This window comes from Antechinus flavipes, chromosome 6 (genome assembly GCF_016432865.1).
Source record: "Antechinus flavipes isolate AdamAnt ecotype Samford, QLD, Australia chromosome 6, AdamAnt_v2, whole genome shotgun sequence".
NCBI lineage: Eukaryota > Metazoa > Chordata > Mammalia > Dasyuromorphia > Dasyuridae > Antechinus > Antechinus flavipes.
Window position 1 is genome coordinate 68,502,220 of NC_067403.1, and position 17,854 is coordinate 68,520,073.

The following is a 17,854-nucleotide window of genomic DNA, read 5'->3' on the forward strand; positions in this document are numbered from 1 at the left end:
TCTGTCACTTATCCTGAAACCACTTTACTAAGTCTGTCATAGATGGAAACAGAAAAATCACAATTCGACATTGAATGTAACTAACCTTTCTCTTTCCTTTGGCTTAGCAATTCACTTCTAGGAAATATTTCTCAGAGAAGGGAGGGACAAAAAAAGTGTGTTTTTTATATATATTGTACATAAATATACATATATATGTGTGTGTGTGTGTGTGTGTGTGTGTGTGTGTGTGTGTGTGTGTGTATACACACATAGGCAATTAGATTTTTCAGTGGTTAGAGCACTGGAATCAGGAACAGTAGGCAAGTCACTCAACTGTAGTTGGCCTTAATCTACTGGAGAAGGAAATGGCAAAATCTCCAGTATTTTTGCTGAGAACACTCCATGGACATTATTGACTTGCTATAGCCCATTGGGTCAAAAGGAGTTGGACACAACTGAATAATAACACCACCACACACATATATGCAATATATAAGACATTTATAATATAAAATATGCAAAATAAGTGTATATAATATTAATTATATATTCATTATATATCATATACAATATAATATATGAAAATAAAATATATTTACATGTGCATGCATATATAAACACTTGCATATATCTATATATATTCAAAGCAGTCCTGATTGTGGTAGAAAAGAAATAGAAACAAAGTGCCCACTGGATGGGGAATGGCTGACAAAACTTGGCACATGAGGGTAATGGAATAGTTTAGTGAAACAAGAAATGAGAAATATGAGGAATTCACAGCAATGTGAAAAGATTTGTGTAAATGAATGCAAAGTGAAAGTAGAAGCAGCAAAAACAAGGAACAAACCAACCCTGACTTTGTGGGTATAAATAACATCACAGGAATTTGAAGTCTGTGTAAATGAAAATTTAATGATGGTCCCAAAGAAGAGAGAGAGAACCGTAGCTCCCCCTCCCAGCAGAGAGGTGAGGGACAACTAGGGTAAGGCACTGTATACATCAACAGCTAGAATCACTACATGGAGGGGGTTTTGCTTAGTTTTTTTTTTTTTCTTTTTCATAAGGTTGAAAATATCTTTAGGGAATGGGGTCTGAAATTACTTTGCTATCAAGTCATTTCATCTCTGAAGACAGAAGGCTTCAATAAAATATATTTTTTAAAAATAAAATCATTTAAAATAGCATAGGGTTAAAAATGTACCACAGTATGACAGCTTAGAACATATGGTGGATCTCAATATCTTAATAACTGGTGGATTCTCTGAGGAATAGAATGCCCTAGATAGAATTTAAAAATATAGAAGAAGTACAAGAACAGCAAAAAAAAAAAAAATGTGGGGGAGAAGAAACAGCAAAACTGATTTTTTTTTATTACTTCTGCAAGTGAAAATAGAAAGAAGCCATCCAGCAAGTAAGAAGAAACAAAGTAAGTGGTCAACAAGTGGAGACTGGCTGAACCAATTTTGTAGGTGAAAAAAATTATAGTATTCTGTGCCATTAGAAAGGGTAAATATGAAGAAATAATAGAAAAATGGGAAGATTTATATGAAGTGAGACAAGAGTGAAGAAAACAGAATCAGGGAAACTATCTAATCTAACTATATTATATATATAATTGTAAAAATGTAAATGGAAAGGACAAAAAAGTCAAATATTACATAATTTTAGTGGCTAAACTGAACCCTAGAAAAGAGTTTTTTTTTTTTTTAATGCATCTCTTTCCTGTCATCACAGGAGTGGCTGACTATGAGTGAGGAATATTGTGCAAGTTGTCAGCTGTAGCTAATATGTTGATTAGTTTTGCTGAAATGATTTCTTTTTCTTCTTAAAAGTCTTTCTTTCAAGAAATGGCTTTTTTGCTTAGAATAGGGAAGGATGTTTCAGAAATATGTTTTATTAAAAAAGTATTTCTTTTTAAAGTAGTTCATTTTTTTCAATTATTGAGAATTTTTCTCCCACTTCTCCAACTCTTCCTCCCCCTTCCCATAAAAACAAAACAAAACAAAAATACTTGTAAAAAAGTAAGCCTTGACAAGTACAAAAATTTGTATATTGCCCAAGATATGACTTAATCTTAATACATTACTTCTCTATCATTTATTGATTATCTAAAGCATGATTGATAATTGTGTTGATCAGAGTTTTTGAGACTTTCAAAATTGTTTTTATAATGTTGATACTGTAGCATGTTGTTGTTCTGCTCACTTTACTCAAAATAAATTTCTACATGTCTTTCCAGTTTCTTTGACACCATCTTTCTTAACTTATAGTACAATATAGAATTCCACTATAGTCATATGTCATAATTTGTTTAGCCTTTCCCCAATTGATGGATACCCCCTTGGTTTCTAGTTAAAGCTGCTAGAGTGTTATACTCATGGGTTCTGAGTCATGGGCTATATACAGTTTAGTCACCTTTGGAGCATAATTTCAGATTGATTTCTAGCAAATTATGTCAATTCAAAACTCCAGCAGTATTTCAATATGCCTGTTTTCCCAAAGTACCAGCAATATATGTCATTCTTGAAATGTTTCAGGCAGAGGTGGGTCATATCTATACTTACCTGATATAGTGCTCACTCACTCTGGTCTGGGTCTCTAGAATTCTTTGCTGGACACACACACATATAATAGCATTTATAACTAAAGTAGTTTGGGGAGGTTGAGATTCCATATGTATCTTCTGTGTAATCAGGGGGAAAAAGAAGGAAATTTTTGTTATTCGGTGAGTCAAATCCATTTTAAATCAGCAAGAGCACACTTATTGATTTTACTTGCTACCTAACAACAATGAAAAAGATTTGAGTTTTTGAATGGTTAAGAAGCAGTTACCAAAAAATAATTTCTAATTCTAATTAATAGAACAAAGTAAAATATTGTTTTTTTCAAATTGCTGCAGTAAATAATTCATTTTCACGTGATTTCAAAGTTTCTGGGTTTAGTTACTCCAATACTATTTTCATTTTCTTGTCTAGAGAGACAGACAGTAGACTTTATGGATCAAGTATAGTATTGGACAGATCTGGAGTCAAGAAAATCTGGGCATAAAGCCCACCTCAGATATTTTATAGTTGTTGGTGAGTGAGTCAATAAGCATTTATTTAGCTTCTTTTATGCATTAGCACTGGATTGTGCCCTGGGGATACAAAGAAAGGCAAAAAAAGGTCCTATCCTCAAGTCTTTGTCTAATGAGGAACAACCTGCAAACTATGTACAAACAAAACCCAGAAATGATAGGTAAGCAACCAAAGAAAAGGATTGAATTTAAGAGAGCTTTTCCTAAAAGATGGGATTTTTACCTGGGACTCGAAGGAAGTGAGGGAAGCCAGAAGGTAGTGATGAGTAGAGGAAGAATGTGGGGCATGGGAACAGCCAATGGAAAAGCAAGAAGTCAGGAAATAGAGTATCTTGTGCCAGGAACTGCAAGGAAACCATTTGTATCTGGATAAAAAACTGGGGTTAGGGGAGGAGGGAGGACTTTGAATGTCAAACATAATTTTTATTGGATCTTGGAAATGTTAGGGAGTCAGTGGGATTGATTGAATAAAGGAGGTTAACATGGTTGGATTTGCACTTTAGGAAGATTACCTTGACAACTATATGGAGAATGGAGTTGGAGTGGGAAGAAATGCAGGGAGACCAATCAGTAGGGGTTAAGGTGATGAGGATGGTGGATGCAGGAGAAAAGGGAGTTTGGATGTTACAAAGGTAAAATTGACAGGACTTGGCAACAGAGTGTATGTGGAAAATAAGAGAGTGCAGAATCAAGGATGACCCCTAAATTGTGAGGTTTCAGTGAACTATGAGCAAGATTCTCAGTTGAGACAGTGAGAAGGAGAATCACAGAAAGTCTAAGGAGAGATAAAAAAGTTTGGAAAAGTAGCATTGGTGAGGGAGATTGTGAGTTAATTAGAGAAATGTGAAAGAATTTGATTGCCCCAGTTATTTTCCTCCATTTTCAGTGAGTCACATTTGTATAATTAGAAACAAAGTCAGTGGGTCTGGTTGGACAGGGGAAGATTGGTGATAGACTAATTTGTCCAGGGACTAGAGAAAAGAGGAGAATATAGAATTGAACTAGTTTAGTGAAGGGTTGAGATAAGGAAAGGGATAGAAAATGCAAGTAGTGCAAGGGCAGAGACCTGGGAGAGAATGGAGAGGTTGGGGGTTTGTAGGTCATGGTAAGGGTGAAGAACAGGGCTTGGGGTTTTAAGGAAGAGGTGAAATGACAATAGATTGTCACTATAAAATGGAATTTCAGAATTTCAGAATACAGAAGTGGAACATTTGTAGGGCATGGCAAGACCATATCCATAACAAAGTGAGATGGGTAGAAGGATAGGTGGTGGGAAATAAATTAAGGTACTGTAAGAGTACAGCATTTGAAGGGTTATCAATATGTATATTCAAGTCTATACTTATAAGGGCAGGAGTTTGGGAATGTGAGTCAGGCAGTAAAGTCATTGAGGAAATAAGAGAAGTGGCTTGGAGGTTAAAGGCAAATTTTGACTGGGAAGTGCATATGGACTGAGTATACCTCAAAAGAGGAGAAGAGATGGTGGAAGAGGAGAGCCTTGGTGTCCCAAGTTGGAGTAAAGAGTATTCCAATTCCCCTACCAAGACTAAGTCAGAGAAATAAGTGAAAGCGCAACAATGCTGGAAAGAATAGCTAAGGATGGTCATGTCATCAGGAGGAGAGCCAGGTCTCAGTGAGAACTGGAGGATGGCAATTATGATTCGGATTTTGACTGCAGTAGGTTCAGAACCACATGAATAAATGTAAGTAGTTTTTAAATTACTGATGAATGAATTCAGGTAGGTTGTCTATATCCCAAGGACTTTGACGTTTTAGTCAAACTATGTCTCTCAGTTTCCTCATTTGTAAAAAAGAAGGGAATTAAACTTGATGAGATCTTTTCCAATTTAAATCTAGCATTCTATCAGTTGCTCTGTGTGGGAATAGCCTTCAAAAACTCAGGATCATTGTATCCTAAGGAAATCTAAGTTTCTGGGTATGTAAAAATAATCATAGTAGCAATCTGTGATAAAGACTTGGAAACAATGTATGCCCATCAATTGGAGAATGGCTGTTAAAAAAAAAAAAAGAATACATGAATGTATTATTATCTTGCAAACTTGGGATCTTTCTATCCCAGTGGGCAGCTACTTGTCTTAGACCATTATTTCAGGAAAGCCTCACCCACCCTTTCCCACTTTACTCTCTCCTCTCTGCTCTTTTCCTCCAAGATCCTTTGGGAACCATGATTGAATCAACTCTGCAATTGTTCTTTCAATACACTCATCATTCCTGTAACTTTTTGGACCTGAGTACTTCTCCTTGATCTTTGGGTGGTATGCTGTGACCCTATTAAATATGTAAACTCCTTGATGTCAAGAACTGAATTGACTTTTGTGTTTGTTTTCCCAGTGCTTGGTCTATTGTACTCAATGTTTTTTTCTCCCCATTCATTCAAACACAAAATCATTTTTTAACTGATATTCCTGGAGCCAGGGCTATTATCACAGCATATAGTTCCTTATCCTCTTAGCTTTTCTAGACTGCTGAAGTGGTTAGCAGCAATGGCAAATAGTGTCCTCCACAAGTTTTGTCCTCTGAAAGCTTGTTAAAGCAAATTAGAAAAGCTAGGCATGCCCTGGAGCAAAATTTTCAGCAAACAGAATTTAGTGTAATTCTATTCACATCTCTTCACCTGCCCTTAGCAAGCTGTCAATAGGTTTAACCTGGATGCTTATGATAATGGCAGCCCACCATGGAGGAAATTAGGCAGAGAAAAAAAAATACCCTTGCATTAGCATCCTCAACATTGGGGATTGGGGAGTATTATGAGCTCAATTTGATAAAAATTATTTAGCACAGGTGGCTGGTTGTGAAGCTCAAATGTGTTGATCTGTGTGAAAACATCTTTATAAGAGTAAAGCGGTTTAAATTATGAGCTGTTATTATTATGAACAGTCAGGGTTTTGTCCGAGAAAAAAACTAACTTTGTGGTTGCTAAGAAAAATACTCTAGGAGAGCTGGCTGAGTTATAATATGATCCTACCATGATTTTCCTAGGGTCATCTAGCCATGTTTTTCTTGAAGCTTTACACAGCCTGAAAAAAAAAATCATAGCTACATTATTGCTATATAATAGAGACATACCCAGAAAGGAGAGGGTTACAATTCTTCCCCATCCTTCCCTCTACCTGTTTTCAGGAACATCTGAATATCTATGTCATAGGGTAATTGAGGAAAGGAATTATATTGGAATCATTCTTTTGCAAGACAGAATATTATAAATGCTTTTTGATAATTAGGATACCTAGCATATCCCAACATGCCCTTATAACTGCCCCCATGTTATTTGGAATTCTAGGTTAATGATTTTAAGTAAAACTTGATTTGGTTCTATATAAGACTTTTATTATTGATTAAATTCATTCTAAGTAATTTTCATGAATTTAAAAGGCTGTTCTCTAAAAGCATTTCTAATCCATTCTTTGGCATTCTCACATTTGGAGACAGAATTGTGCTGAATTTTTTTAATTTTTTGTAAATTGTATAAATCATAGTTGGAAATGTTTCACATAATGCAGAATTTATCAATTCAAAAAGAGACAAAACAGATGTAGAATAAGCAGATGCAGATTGGTAGTTATTACTCTGAAAACATAAACAAATAAAAATTTTAATGTTAAGGTAAAGCATGGGACCACCATGCAGCTGCTCTCATAGATTTAAATTTGTTCTTGAAGTAACAAAGAAAACCAGAGTAAATAGTGGTTGATCACAATTAAGGTAACTGTGAACTTTTTTCTCCCTATTATGACTTGCTCCAAATGATATTTTATTCTACAAGTCATAGGCAAATAATAAATTAGTGTTTAATATTTGTATGATTATTTTACATGACATTGTTTAACATGAAAGGTATACTTAAGAGACAGAGCCTTGTGCTTTCTCATCTCCCAGTTATCCCAACTGTCTTACATATTTAAATAGGCACCATTATTTACTTGGTGGCAGGCTTTTGAATTATAGGAATAGTGCCTAAGAAGACTTAAATAGTTTAAAGAGGGTGTGTGCTATGAAAAATTAATTCTTTTACCTGATGACAAATTAAATACTTAATCTCAAAAGTGATTGAACCAGACCTATGATTTTTTTGGGTAAAGAGACCTTCTGTATAAGGAGTGTCTTTCTACCAATGCGGGTCATTGCTTTTTTTTTTTTTTTTTTTTTTTTTTTTTTTACAATTTATAGTCATACCTTATTTTAGGCATAAATTAAATTTGTAATTTTTGTGTCAACACCTATCTATCTGCTTTTAGTCACACTAACCCTAACTGGCTTTGTTAGATAGTATTATATTCATAGTGCCAGCATAACTTAATAGATAAATGTCCTTCAAAATAAAATTCCAACTGTAAGAAACAAAATATTTCCCAAGAACTTCACAAACTCACTGATGAATGAAGGAAAGATTTTTTTTTTCCATTCTTGCAAGAATGGGTACCTAGATGAGTAGACACACCTTGAAACTCCAAAAGCAGCATTTTATTTCCTATTCTGAAGTACAAGTCCCCTCTTCTGATTCCTCAATTAGATGCTACAGAAGTTACAAGACATGAATCTCCACCTTCATTATATAGCCAGTACCTGCTCCCAAGCTTTTATTTTAGAAAGGGGTAAGGTACAGAGGAGGGCTAAGGGCAGAGAACAAAAAATTCTCTTCAAATCTCAGGCTATCACCCCTGATTTCACCCCTGATTAAAAAATCAGTGCCTGCCCCCCAAGCAGTTTACATTCTTTTGGAGAAAGATAAGTTCCACCCTAGATTATTCTTTGATATCTTTGTGGGTTTCAGTGTTCTAATTTAAGTTTCATTTCTCCAATTTAATTTTCATAGCTGTGGAAACCAAAGGCCCATCCATTTCTCACTATTTCTCCATTTTTCTTTTTTAATAATTTGATTTCCACATCCTTTTGTAACCCCTCAAATTTGGCTAATATTTTTTTTTACATCCCAGTTCATAGAAGTCTATAAACATTTGCACAGATTTACTTATACAGGATGAATAATTAAGAATTCTCTGCTAATTCTTCTGACAGGGCTGTACTAGAAATGAAACTACTTTTAACTGTTTCCTCCTTTTTGTCAATAACTTTTCTAGAATCATTCTGTTTCCCATGCCATTCTGCTAGTGGCATCTAACTGTTCTGCTGTTCCCTTCACTGCCTCTCTGGTTAAATAACTTATCCAATAATATTTACTTACTAGAGAAGGAATGAATTTAATGCAGAACTAAATTTCTAGCCCTGAATTCATCAGTTACTATCCTTGACTTAATTCTTCCTGAGTTAGTCTTTCTTAATTCATTGAATGCCAAGGTAAAAAGAGTAACCATTTGGATCAGTGCACAGGTGCCACTCAGTTCCCAGGTAAAGCTGGTTTGATACCTCTATCATACTTGCTTCTATCATACCTCCCAAGGAATCTTTCACCTTGCCATGAGAGGAAAACTGATTGATCTCCAGAGCTAAATATTAATATAAATACTATTATACAAAATATTAACCAATTAGTATATCCTGGTTTATTTCTTTATAAAAGGGAAAGGTAGAAAAAAAGGATTGAAGTTCTCCCTAGAAATGTTATTTCATTTAACTGAAGGATCCCATATTTGAATTAACTCTTATGTTTTTCCATCTGCAAAGGGAATGGCACTATCTGTACGTGGGGCAATCTGTACCACAGTCATAGAAACTGCTTTTTATTCAGACTCTTTGCAAAGTACTTTACCAAATTCTACCCAGGCTTTAATGTCTATTACTTGCCTTAAGTCCTTGACTTGATTCCAAACTAAGAGATCTATAACTATTACATATATTCCAAACTTACTCTTTGATCTACATTTTCCAAGTGTCCTGCCCTTGTAGTAAAAAACAAATATTATTCCAAATTGGACAGTCAGTTCCATAAAATCCTCTTTTTCTATCAGGACACAAATTCTTATGGCAACTACTTGTCTGGCTAGTCAAATCTTTATAACTATAATTTGAAAAGCATCAAACTGTATTGTTTGTGGGGTATTCTTCCCAGTAACATTAACTCAAAACTTAATCCAATGTCCCCATCCTCAATAATTTAACAAGCATCAAACTGTATTATTCATGGAGTATTCTTCCCAGTAATATTAACCCAAAATTTATTCTTATGTCCCCATATTCCATAATTTGACAAGCATCAAGCTGTATTGTTCATGAGGTATCCTTGACAGCAACATTAACCCAAATCTTAATCAAATGTCCCCATCCATAGTCTCAAATACATTGTAGCAGGAGTGTAGCATTAATCCTATATAACCTCCACCTTCGCAGAATCAATGAACTGCTTACAAGGAACCCACTCAGAAAATGGGTAGTTTGGGGTCCACTTACCAATCAATTCCATTTCCTTCTCAAACAAATGGCCAAAGTCCTCTGGGGTATGGGACAATGATCTCATCTTCTGAATCTACTTCCTGCTGAAAATAGTGTTGAGCTGGGTCATCCTACAGGGTCCTAGAGGAGTTCTGAGCTGATTGAAGAACTAGTGGGTTGAGTCCGACCCCTCTTCAATGCAGTTTTCTGATGCTAATCATTTTAAAGTGAATTGCTCTAACCCTAAAGGAAGAAAACTAGAGAGAGTATGAGAGAGCACTAAGAGCACCCTCATTCTTGGGGTGTGCACTCTTATCTTCCCTGAAGATTCTGTAAATAGCTAGTTAAGCATCATTTCTTTTAGTAGACTACATTATAACAAAACCAATTTTGAGAAAGGAGGAATCTCATCATAGTAACAGAGGTATATACAAAATTCTTCTATCAGAGGCCTCATTTGCCTGTCTAAAGCCAGGATATTAAGATAGAAATTAACCCAAACTTGTAAAAGAAGCATGTATAAAGCCTCTCTGCCAGTATTTTTTTTCCTAGACAATTATCTCTCTACTGGGAGAGGCCAATATAGATTGGGCATCAGCTCTTCATGTCAAATAAATTAAGAAAACATGTTTGTGCCATAGGACACACCATACAAGCAAATATTATTTCCTATGTTAATAACAAACTTAAATAAAATTGACTTTCTCATTGATATAACGAAATAGTTCCTAAATTACATCTCTCCAAGAAAACTTGAATAGACTAAAATCCTCTTCTCCAAACCAGCTTTGGTTTCAGTAATCATAAAATAACAGGTAGGTCCCACAGATAGTTGTATCAATTCTTATTACATTATTTTTAAATCTTTTAGGATTGATATCTGTATGAAATAAGGCCCTCACAACAGATAGATGACTAGGTCAAATACTCATTTACCTAATTATAAAGTATAATGACTAGATTGAAAACAGTTTGAAAACAACAAGATATTACATACTTGGAACTGTGCTTATTATTTCTATTGACCATTTACTCTAATTATAGAATCTTGCTATAAGAAGAAAAATCAGGAGCCTGATTATAATTGCACAAAACTGATCCTTTTAGAGCTTCAGCCTGAGAGCTCATAAGTCACATCTGACAACCAGTCATGTAGTAACAATCCCCATTATAGCCAACTCAGCTCTCAAATTTACTAACAATAATTCATCAGATAATCATTCCCAAATTCAAAAATTAAAACAATATCCATTATAATCCCAAGAGATTTCATCTTGATAGCAAGTTTCACTAATCAGAGGTTTTAGATCCTAAATTACCTATCCCATATGTCTGCAGAGCACAATCAAAATTATATGCAGGACTATCAGGCTGAAATCCTACTCTTTTTACTTCAAAAAAAATTTTTTTAAAGGTTATCCTTGCATTTCTCAGTAGTAGAACCTTTCATATAGTACCACAAATGATTTTATCTTAAAACAACCATGGACTTGAAAAACAAAAATAAAGATTCAGTTATTAATACCATATAAACATAAGCTATTCCTTCAAACAGTAGAAGCAATTAATGTTAAAGGAATTTCATTTAACCACCTAGAAGTGGGGATTAGGGAAGGTTAGGGGAGAGAGGGTGAGCATGAGTGAGTGAATTTTCCCATATAGCCAGTAGGGAAGGGTGGACTAAGCCTTCACCTTCCTGAGCCAACAGATCATGCAAATAACTAGTATACAGTTTTCAATCCTAAATTTCAGATTAACTACCAAAAATCCCAACCAAGAACCTCCAGAAACCTAAAGGTGAAGAGACTGGAACTCTACACCTAGAATCAAGCTTTTTCCAAACCAAGAAAGTTCATAAAAGAGGGAAATGACCCCAGAACAGGAGCTGAATCCACCTCCCCTATCCAAATCCATTTTAGAGTCCCTGAGGCAGGCAGGGAGAAGGCACTGATGGAAATCAGTTTAGCTCCATGGTCCCATTTGGGGAGGTGGTCCAGTCTGAAATCCAAGTAATATCAAACTCCTGAGACCCATCATCTGTAGAGGTTTTGAGCAATTTCACCTTGCCATGACCTGTTCATTATGTTTCTGAGGTTAAATTTACTTTTAAAATCTACTTACAGGCCATCCAATGACTGCTGCCCTTCTTTGGGTCAGTCTGCCTCATGGTGTCTTTCCCACTCCTTTACCCCCTTCCATGTGGTATCTCCCTTAATGCCACTAAGCTTCCCAACCTCTCTTCTCTTCCTTATAGCGAACTCTTTTAGGCAGCTAAGTCCCTTTCAAAATTTAGTTTGTCAGCTAAAGGCAAACCAACACCATGGGTTTTCTCCTGGCAAATGGCAAGTTCCACTAAGGAACTTACCCATTCCCTCATTAATTATTAAAACCTATTTCTATGCTCTCTTGCTCTATCTCATATTTACCATTTCTGATGTCTATTATAGCCCTCCATTTTATCTGCAACCTCTTCCCTAAATAAATGTATGTTTTGCCAAAGAGAATGGTCACTGAATTTTTCGCATGATCAAACTCCAACTTTTGATATCAATCATCATCTGGTGTCTACACAACCCACCTCATTTTTGGCTCCTCAAACCACATCATTTGGTGCCGGCTCAATATCCCATTCCTCTCTTTGTAGCCACACATAATTCATATCTATAATACTTATCAATTTTAGGTTTCAATATTATGATAATAACCACAAATAACTTAATTAGCAATCTCACAATTTTCATAAGTGATAGGCTATATTATGTCTATTTGGCTATCACAAAAGTAGATATGAATCTCATGTAATTTACAGTCAAGTTTCCAATTTTAACACAAATACCAATTTAAAAAATTATTTGAAAAATCAATACTTTAGCCCGTGAGATTCTAACATCTAGTTACTAGATGTTCCATTCAAATTATCAATTGCTTTTGCAAATCAATCTTTCTTGTCTCTTGTTTTTAAAACTACCTTTTTAAAACTTTCTATAAAGTTGTATAAATTCTACCCTTTAAGTATTTCTTTGTTAAAGAGAGAAAACAAGATAAACCTTTAGATTCAGAATATAGGTAATATCTAAATCACTTTAGAACAAATTTCACAAAATTTATACCTTATGTTCAGCAGAGCTGAAAAAATTTTAAATTATAGCTCATATAATTTTTAGAAATTGCCCAATATATAATTTAGCAAATAACATAATAAGCAAGCGATAAATATATTTCATCTAATAAGGAGATATAGACTACTTGTGACTACTTTAGGTAAGTAACTGGAGAAGTATTTTAATACCCATTTTTAATAACTTCACGTTAAATACAGACAAAATTCTAGTAGCAATAATTCAATATTAATGCAACATATTTCTAAAATCTTAGTGCCAAATACATCAATTGATTTTTAAATTTAAACACATAGTAATTTAGGTCCCATTTTTTGGGAGAAAACTCCTCCTCAAAAAAGAAAAGAAACTCCATTCTCCTAAAATGCCATAAATCTTTGGAATGTTAATAAACTATGATACCTGAAGTGGAGACACAAGCCCTTGAGAACAAAATGACAATGGCGCCTATCCCTCCCTCTCCCCCTGAATTTTGTTTTCTTCCCTATGTGGACTGCTATATTGGGAAGGGGGAAAGGTTTTAACGTATAAAGTGGATTTCCCTTGATTTCTCCAACCCATGTGGAGGTAGGCCACACCCTTTTACAGAATCCAAAGCCCTCTGAGAAGAGTTTTGGGATTCTGGTTGGAACCCATCTAGATAAAAACTAAGGCTGACTTCAGAGCATGGGGACATGAGAGACTGGACTGGACATAATCCACATGCAGCAGCCCTGGTCATTCCCCTCTAGGGCCAGAACTTTGAAAGCTTAAGAAAAATTCAAGTTACTTTGCATCATGATGCACAAAACAAGCACTTTTAAATCCCCAATGGTCATTTCTTTTACTTTGTAATTCAGCTGACTGAAACAGTAGACAAAACATACTCACACTCACACACTAAACACAAACTGCTTTTAAATTCCTTTTCTTTCTCTCTAGTACAGAGTTGTTCCTTCTCTACTTCCTGGAGAAGAACCTCTTCTCTTCCAATATCCTACTTCTTTACTTCTTCCCTAAAGTTTCTTGTAAATATCTCTATAGATCCTTCCTGCACCACTGCATGGAGATCTTCACACTCCAGTGATCCCAGATCATTAATATTTACTCAAATCTACATTTCCTTATATCCCCTCTCTTCCAGGATTTTATGAGAGATATTTCCAGGATTTCCCATTCCTTGACACTATAAAATTCCCCATTTTACCAGTCTGACAATTCAAAAGCCCCAGACACCAAAAGCAATAATAGATGCTTTGGAGTCTTACCTTTGAGCTGTGCACAGATTTTCCTGGCTACTGAAGAACCTACTATATTTCCCTTCCTGATTTCCTGGATTCATCAGTGTCCTTACTTACCAATATGATCTTTAGATCTTGGACAGTCTTTGAAAGGGGGACCTGGAGCCAAGCTACAAAGTCATTGAAATCAATGGGTTGCATCTCCTTGTACTTCAACAGGGGCCACACCAACTCATAATGTCCAGATCCCGGATGAGCCCCCATTTGTAAGAAACAAAATATCTTAACAAGAACTCCACTGATGAATGCAGGAAAGATTTATTTTACATTCTTACAACAATGAGTACGTAGGTGAGTAGAAACACCTTTGAAACTCCAGAGGGCAGCATTTTATTTCCTATCCTGAAGCACAATTTCCTTCCCTGGTTCCCCATTAATTGGATGTTACAGAAGTTACCGGACATGAATCTCCATCCTTTATTACACAGTCAGTCTCTGCCCCAAAGGAGCTTCCATTCTAGAAAGGAGGAGGTAACTGAGGAGGCTTAGAGGCAAAAAAACAATATTCTTTTTAAATCTTAGGTCACCATTTCAGTGGGTTTCATTTTTCTAATTTAATTTTCACAACTTTGTTAAACAAATACCCATCCATTTCTCACACAACTAAAAAGGTAACAAAAAGAAAAGTTGAAATATATGAAAAGGGGAGACCTTGGGCTTTTTAAGCTCAGGTCTTCAACAGATCTCAGTTTGACTGGATTCACATCCATTCGATGATTAAAGCTAGGTAGCTTTACAAATAGAGGTATTTAAATAAATGCTTATGGGGTTGCATGATCTTTAGGAAGTCGCTTTGTCTCTCCCAGCCTAGTTTCCTGTCTGTAAATGAATATAATTAGATTTGCAGAGCATTCTGCAGAAAAACTTAGATAATGTGTGTAAAACCTACCAGGATTTTATAAGTACCTACCATGAAAATTTTTGTTTTGAAATTCTAGGGCCATCAGACCTTTAACATTTAGAAGGCTGCATGGACTCTCAGCTCTCAAGGAGGATGGTGGTATACAGTTGAAAGAACACTGGATTTGGAGACCTGCTTTCAATCCAAGTTGTATTCCTTCCTATCTTTGTGATCTTGGGGAAATCACTTCTCCAGGCCCATTTTGTAAAAGAAAGGGTTGGACTAGATGGATTCTTAGGTCCCTTTGAAAGCTAGATCTATGAACTTTTGTTTATATGTAAATTATCCACTTAGTGAATCAGTTAGCTGCAGAAGTAAGTTGTTTCTAGTCTGCCTCTTTTTATTTTTAGCCTATTATTCTTCTAGAGTGAGTGTTGCTGTTGACCCAAGCAGAGTATAATTATGAAAGTTTAAATCTTGTAAAATATATATAACCAAGTGGCAATAGGTTAAATATAAAAATATATTTTAAAGAATTCCACATATTTAATCTATATTAGGTTTCTTGATGTCTTGGGAAAGGAGGTAAAGAGAAGGAGAAAGAAATTTGGAACACAAAGTCTCACAAAAATGAATGTTGAAAACTATCTATACAGGTATTTGGAAAAATAAAATACTAATTAAAAAAAGACATTGAGCAAAAGATAGCCCTCTCTAAAGACAATCTCACAATAAAACAAGTGAAAGTCTATATTTGATATGGTTAGAGAAAAGATGAAAATTAAATAGCACCTACATTTTAGTACCTACATTTCCAGTGAGTTCCTTTTATTCCTTTCTTGATATAAGTTCCAAATTCCTGTCTAATGAGTTTATTATAGACCTCAGAACAACTGGGATTTTAATAGTTTAAAGAAAATTTTGAGTTTTTGTAAATATCTTTTCATTTACCAACAAGTGGATTTGAGAGGGTGAAAGAGAGAAACACAATCCAAGTTAATTTATGCCAAACGTTAATTGGGGGAAAATGGTCAAAGCTCCTGTCAGGTTAGTGCATTCTTTTCTGGTGTGCTGGGAAATATTTAACAAACAATTTTTCTTTTAAAAAAATATTAATGACATACTTTTAAGTTAAATCTGAATTAACATTATCTTCATTATTAAGTCTAGACAATCAATAAAACAAATCAAATTCTGATTTGTAATGTATAGGCTTGTATATTTCAGATTCTCCCCCTTCTCAAATTTTTTTGTGTTTTTTAAAAAATAAATAAGCAAATGAATGAATAAATGAAACGGTGAGTAGATGTGTTAGTTATAATGTGAGGATTGTTTATGTGCCTTCTAATGCCTCCTAGCACAAAGGATAGAATTCAGATGGGCAATGGGGAAGACTTGAGTTTAAATGTAGCTCAAGGACTTACTAGCTGTGTGATGCTAAGCAAATCACTTGTCTACCTCAGTTTCTTTACTATAAAAGGAGATAACAAATGCATCTAATTCCTAGGATTGTTGTGAGTATCAAATATTTGTAAAGTGTTTGGCACACAGTAGGAACTTAATAAATATTTATTTCTTTCCCATTATTAGCCATAACACAGCACCTTTCATAAAATGGACACTGTTCAAATAACCATTGTCTAATTATGTTTTTCAGAAATCAAACTTAAGAAGCACATCTATCCAGTGCTACTTGTGGCCCATTTTAAATTGCCATTTTTTCAGTATTTTAAATGAATCTGGGACATATTTCTTCATTCTCAGGTAACATGCTCTTTCATTATACCTACATGTACAAATGGTTGTCTCTGCTTAATTCAACTTGCTCACATTCTGGGCATTTTGATATAAAACAATGGTTTAGAGGAAAAGGCATATTCCCTCATTCATTTTCTTCCTTGAATATATCTGGGATGAAGGGGGTAGTGTGTGTAATTGATTTATAGTGTGTGGTTGGATTTATTATTAGCCTTCAATTTATAATCTTAGAAAGTTGTTGAGGGCAACAGCAATAGGCCCTCAATTCAAATCCTCCTGAATTAGGTAGCCTTATTCTCTATAACAGAGGTATCAAAATCAGACTAATATCAGGCAAAATTCCCAAGCGGGCCCCCTATAGATTAAAAATAATTGGGAAATGTTGAACAAAATACATTAAAATACAACACCAATAGAAATTGTTTTCTAAATCAATATGCATTCTACAGGGGTCCCTTTCTGTGTTTGATAACCCTGCTCTGATACCATGTTGCTTCTTATGTGTCCCCAAATAAATTGGACCCCCTATATATAAAAAGTACCATACATACTTTTAAGAAATCCATCTTCTGGATTGTTTGGGGGGATGGAGATCAGGCAGAATGGAGGTGGGATAGTATGAAGGTGGGATAGTATGATGTAAGGGATAGTGAGCCAGCCAGGAAGATATGGGTTCAAATACTGTGTCTGACACATACTTGCTGTGTGATCCTGGACAAGGTACCAAACTCCCAGTACCCCTGGCAACTACAGAGGAATTGATGATCTGCTTTAAGAGAGGGAATTTCCTCATTAGAAATTCCCTATATCAATGAGGATACAAAGAAAGTTTAATTGTTTTATTCCAGCTACATACTCATTTGTCTCTGCAGATTACTGATTCCCCCCCCCCCCCTTTCTTTTGTTGTTTCCAAAAGTATTTCTTATTTTGTTTTTTTGCTCTGAGGATTTTCCTAGGGTGACATGTTTCCTAATCTAAAAATATGACAGCCCATTTTACCCTGTAACAAACATCACCAGAAGGGCAATGGAATCAGATTTTAGAAAGAAAAGTGATAAGCTGCCATATTCCATTCCTTCTGGCAAGGTGGAACAGGGTTGGGTTAGACTCTTTCTCTGTAAAAAATTCCCTAAAATCAGCTGTTACTTCTGCTTCTCTTTTTATCATAGATTTGTAGCTAAAAGACACCCCAGAGGCCATCTAACTAACCCACTTATTTTAAAAAATTTTCACTAAAGTTTATAAATTTTCAAAACATATGCATGGATAATTTATCATCATTTACTCTTGCAAAATCTTGTGTTCTAATTTTCCCCCTCCCCTTCCCCTAGATGGCAAATAGTCCAAAATATGTTAAACATGGTAAAAATATATGTTAAATTTAATATATGCATACGTATTTATACAATTATCTTGCTGCACAAGAAAAATCAAACAGGAAAAAATGAG

The 17,854-nt window shown here is 35.0% G+C and overlaps 1 protein-coding gene across 1 annotated transcript in view; it reads left to right on the plus strand.

Moving 5' to 3' along the window:
* Positions 1 to 17,854, plus strand: part of IL15 (interleukin 15) — a 155,241-nt gene that overhangs the window by 122,690 nt on the left and 14,697 nt on the right. The window contains exon 3 of the mRNA XM_051965733.1: positions 16,304 to 16,410. Coding sequence (XP_051821693.1) covers positions 16,304 to 16,410 — 107 coding nt within the window. The remainder of the gene's footprint in view (positions 1 to 16,303; positions 16,411 to 17,854) is intronic.